This window comes from Eimeria maxima, genomic scaffold (assembly GCF_000499605.1).
Source record: "Eimeria maxima Weybridge genomic scaffold, Emw_scaff8, whole genome shotgun sequence".
Classification (NCBI taxonomy): Eukaryota; Apicomplexa; class Conoidasida; order Eucoccidiorida; family Eimeriidae; genus Eimeria; species Eimeria maxima.
The window spans coordinates 110,001-114,421 of NW_013563983.1; the positions used below are offsets into that span (position 1 = coordinate 110,001).

General features: G+C 39.5%; 1 protein-coding gene across 1 annotated transcript in view; it reads right to left on the reverse strand.

Moving 5' to 3' along the window:
- The window catches only part of EMWEY_00001670 (coatomer protein complex subunit beta, putative), a gene marked incomplete at both ends in the record, with an annotated part of 8,465 nt that extends 5,864 nt beyond the window's left edge, over positions 1–2,601 (reverse strand). Inside the window, 6 exons of the mRNA XM_013478972.1 lie at positions 1–63; positions 1,193–1,277; positions 1,545–1,626; positions 1,772–1,909; positions 2,138–2,265; positions 2,596–2,601. The exon at positions 1–63 is cut by the window's left edge and continues 26 nt beyond it. Coding sequence (XP_013334426.1) covers positions 1–63; positions 1,193–1,277; positions 1,545–1,626; positions 1,772–1,909; positions 2,138–2,265; positions 2,596–2,601 — 502 coding nt within the window. The remainder of the gene's footprint in view (positions 64–1,192; positions 1,278–1,544; positions 1,627–1,771; positions 1,910–2,137; positions 2,266–2,595) is intronic.
- Between the last annotated feature and the right edge of the window lie 1,820 nt (positions 2,602–4,421).

The following is a 4,421-nucleotide window of genomic DNA, read 5'->3' on the forward strand; positions in this document are numbered from 1 at the left end:
CATCACCAACAACAGCAATAAATCTTCCATTAGGATGATGAGAAATACTTTGAGGAAAAATATCTGAATAATCACAAACCCTAAACCCTAAACCCTAAACCCTAAACCCTAGAGGTAGGGCAAAGATAGAGGAAGTAGACAAGTACAACTGCTAGGGTTTTAGGGTTTGGTGTGTATACAACATATCCATCTGTTTGTGCTATTTGTATGTTTATATATACATATATTAAGGGTTTTGGGCTAATTAAGGTGAATTAGGGTTTAGGGTTTAGCTAGGGTTTAGGGTTTATACCGGATGTTCCTATTTCCTTAGGAGGACAAATAACTTTATCTAGGGTATATTAGAGTAGACTAGTAGACTAGAGTATATTAGGGTTTAGGGTTTAGCTAGACTTTAGGGTTTAGCTAGGGATTAGGGTTTAGGTAGGGTTTAGGGTTTAGGGTTTATACCTGATGTTCCTATTTCTTTAGGAGGACAAATAACTTAATCTAAGGTATATTAGGGTATGCAGGAGTATATTATATTAGAGTATATTAGGGTTTATGGTAAATTAGGGTTTAGGGTTTAGGTAGGGTTTAGGGTTTAGGGTTTAGGGTTTATACCTGATGTTCCTATTTCTTTAGGAGGACAAATAACTTTATCTCCTTCTGCTGTTGATGGATCTATTTGTTTTAAATTAAATTGTAATAAATCAAACCCTCGAGCAGCAACAGCTTTTCCTCCATGACAAGACACTACTGGTCCTTCTCTACCCATCTGCAGCAGCAGCAGCAGCAGCAGCAGGAGCAGCAACAGCAGGAGCAGCAGCAGTAACAGTATACACAATATATAATAGACCTGTTGCTGTTCCTGCTGCTGTTGGTGTTAATATGCTGTTGTTGCTGCTTTCGTGTTTCTGTTACTGCTGTTGCTGCTGCACTTGCTGCAGTTGCTGCTGCACTTGCTGCTGTTGCTGCTGCAGTTGCTGCTGGAGTTGCTGCTGCAGTTGCTGCATAGATATGATTCTTACCTTCATAACAAGTGTCCCTGAATCCGTAGCAACAGCAAGAATAAGTGCTCCTGTATCTTGATCATTAGAATTAGGGTTTGGTTGTTTAGCAGCAAAACCCCAAACCCTTTGTAACCCTAAATCTATACTTTCTTCTTTTTTAAATGTATTTGCTCTATATACAATTACTCTACCATCCTCACCACCAGATACTAATACAGGAAATGCATGCAAACCTCCTACAGGAAATAATACTGCACAAACATTTGCATTATGTCCTGTTAATACCTGCAAAAAAAAAAAGAAAAAAAAAAAAATTGAAAAAAAATTGAAAAAAAATCGTAAACCCTAAACCCTAAACCCTAAACCCTAAATCCTAAACCCTAAAAATAGATAAAATGTCGGCTGAAGATGATGATTGCTTTTAATTATTCAAAAGGAAGGGTGTTTACTCGCTAAACCCTCTATACAAAAATAACAATACCTAACAAATAAAAAAGAAAAAAATTAGGGTTTAGGGTTTATCGATTAGGGTTTAGGGTTTAGGGTTTGTACCTGTATACACTGTTTTGTCTGATAGTCCCAAACACGAACAGTTGCATCATCTGCACCAGATACTAGGTAAGGTCTCTCTCCCCTGCAGCACCAACAAACCCTAAACCCTAAACCCTAAACCCTAGAGGATAGGAACCCTAAGAATCGTGTTTGCAGTGCGTGTGTCTGACAAAGTTAACACGTCCTGTTTAGGGATTAGGGTTTAGGAATTAGGGTTTAGGGTTTACGAGTTCGAGTATGCAATAGCATTAACACCCCTCTCATGACCTAAAAGAGTAAAATGAGGACTGGAGACGATCCCAGACGATCCCGACGATCCCTTCGATCCCGCCCCATACGATCCAATACCCCACACCTTAATTGACCTGAAATAAACCCCAAACCCTAAACCCTAAACCCTAAACCCTAAACCCTAGAGGAAATAAATCCCTGTTATTCCCCCAGACTGGTTATTAATATATCAACATATGCAGCAGCAACATCTATATATATATATGTGTGTCTGTTGATGAGCTTAGGGTTTAGTTAGGATATAAATAATAATTAGGGTTTATAGGGTTAATTAGGGTTTATATATACATATATATATATACCTATCTAATGAACATGAGGCAAATATAGATGAATCTCTTGGACTCCAAACAGCCTGCATAACATAATGTGAATGTCCTTCAAAAGAACAAAGACGAGCCCAACCATCATCTAAATCCCATAACTTTATCTGCACACAAACCCTAAACCCTAAACCCTAAACCCTAAACCCTAAACCCTAAACCCTAATTTTTTTTTTTTTTTTTTCTCCCTGATTTTTTCTGTATTAAAGATTAATAATAAGACACAAACAAAACCCAAAAAATAGATGAATATACATATACATATACATATGCATATACATATACATATATATGATGAAAATAAACCCTATAAACCCTATAAACCCTATAAACCCTATAAACCCAATAAACCCTATAAACCCTGTAAACCCTAAACCCTAAACCCTAGACCCCCCCCACAAAAAAAAAAAGAAAAAGTATTGAATAATAGAACTAACCGTCATATCATCACTAGATGTAATAGCTAATGGTTTATGATTAGGATGTACAGAAAGAGAACGAATATAATCTTTATGTGCATCCTTAATAAAGAATAATTTTTCTTGTGTATTAATTGAGTAACAATATATATGACAATCATCTCCTGCGCATGCAATCCATCCTTTATTATATATAAAAGATACACAACGTAAGGGAAGAATAGATACTTCTATATCTACTAATACTTCTAATGAATTATAATTACTTAATTTTAATCTACCATCATATAATGCAGATGCAACTAATGGTAAATCCGGGTGTACAGACACCGCCTTAACTCTATCCGATCTAGCAAAAAATTGACGAGTTAGACGATTTGTTACTACCATTTTCTTTATTTATTTTTTTTTTTTTATTTATTTATTATTATCTTTTTTTTATTTATTATCTATATTATTCATCAAAAAATACGTATTTTAAATACTTATAACACTATCTTATCTTTTTTTATTTATTATATATTATTGTATTCCTGCTCCTCCTCCTGCTGCTGATGCTGCTGCTGCTGCTGCTGCTGATGCTGCACCGACGTCTGCTGCTAATTTATGAAGAAATTCATCAAATAAATTATTTTTTATTTCATTTAATTCCTCAAGAAATATCCAATAATTCCCCTCTTTATACTCCTGCTACAGCAGCACGAGCAGCAGCAGCAGCAGCAGCAACAACAGCAGCAGCAGCTGCTGCTGCTGCAGCAATAAAAAGGCACAAACGACAACCCCAGCAACAGCAGCAAATGCTGCAGATGCTGCTAATCTGCTGCTCTTATTTATATTTACGACACCAACAACAACGCCTCCTTTATCTAACTCTGCTGTAGGCTCCTGCTGCTGCTGCTGCCGGACATGCAACAGCAGCAGCTGCTGCTGCTGCAGGCACTTGCTGCTGCTAAACAAAACCAATACCCTTATAAGACGCAATACGAGGTGTACATACACCCGAAAATCAAAACAACTGTCAAGACATTTAGCTGCAGCAACGCAAAAGGGACTGCTGTGTGGGAGGCGCCAACAGCAGCAGCAGCAGCAGCTCCTGCTGCTGCTGCTGCTGCTGCTGCGGCTGCAGTAGCAGCACCGGCACAGCCCCAATGCTACACTGCCAGTAACTAAAACTTCCTCTTAATTTTATACATCTATTTGTTATGCAACAACAGCAGCAGCAAATACTCCCTTATACATCCTGTTTCTCTGCTGCTGCAGCAACCAGGTGTATGTACACCCGAAATCTCCTTACTGGCGGGCGTGTCGGCAGCAGCAGCAGCAGCAGCAGCGGGAGCGACAGAGGGGGCTTCTTCCTGCAGCAATTACAACATATATTAAACCTTGTCTACTCTTTCCTATTTGCTGCTGCTGCTGCTGCGTACCTACCAGGAGCAGCAGAAGCATCCTACCAGCGATCAGCAGAAGCAGCAGCACAGGCTGCAGCAATAGCAGCAACAGCAGCAACAATAGCAGCAGCAGAAGCAGCATAAGCGGCGCTGCATCTGTTGCTGTTGTCTTCTTGCCAGTAGTTATACGGGATATAATACCTCCACAGCAGCGGGAACAGCACCAACAGCAGCAACAGCAGCAGCACTAGCAGCAACAGCAGCAGCAGCAGCAACAGCAACAATAGTAACAGCAACAACAGTAACAGTCACAGAAGCAAGAGCAACAGCAGCAATAGCAGCAGCAGCAACAACAAAAGCAACAGTAGTAACAACAGTAACATCAGCAACAACAGCAGCAGCAACAGCAGCAGCTACAGCAGCAGCAGCAGCAGCAGCAGCAGCAGCAGCAGCAGA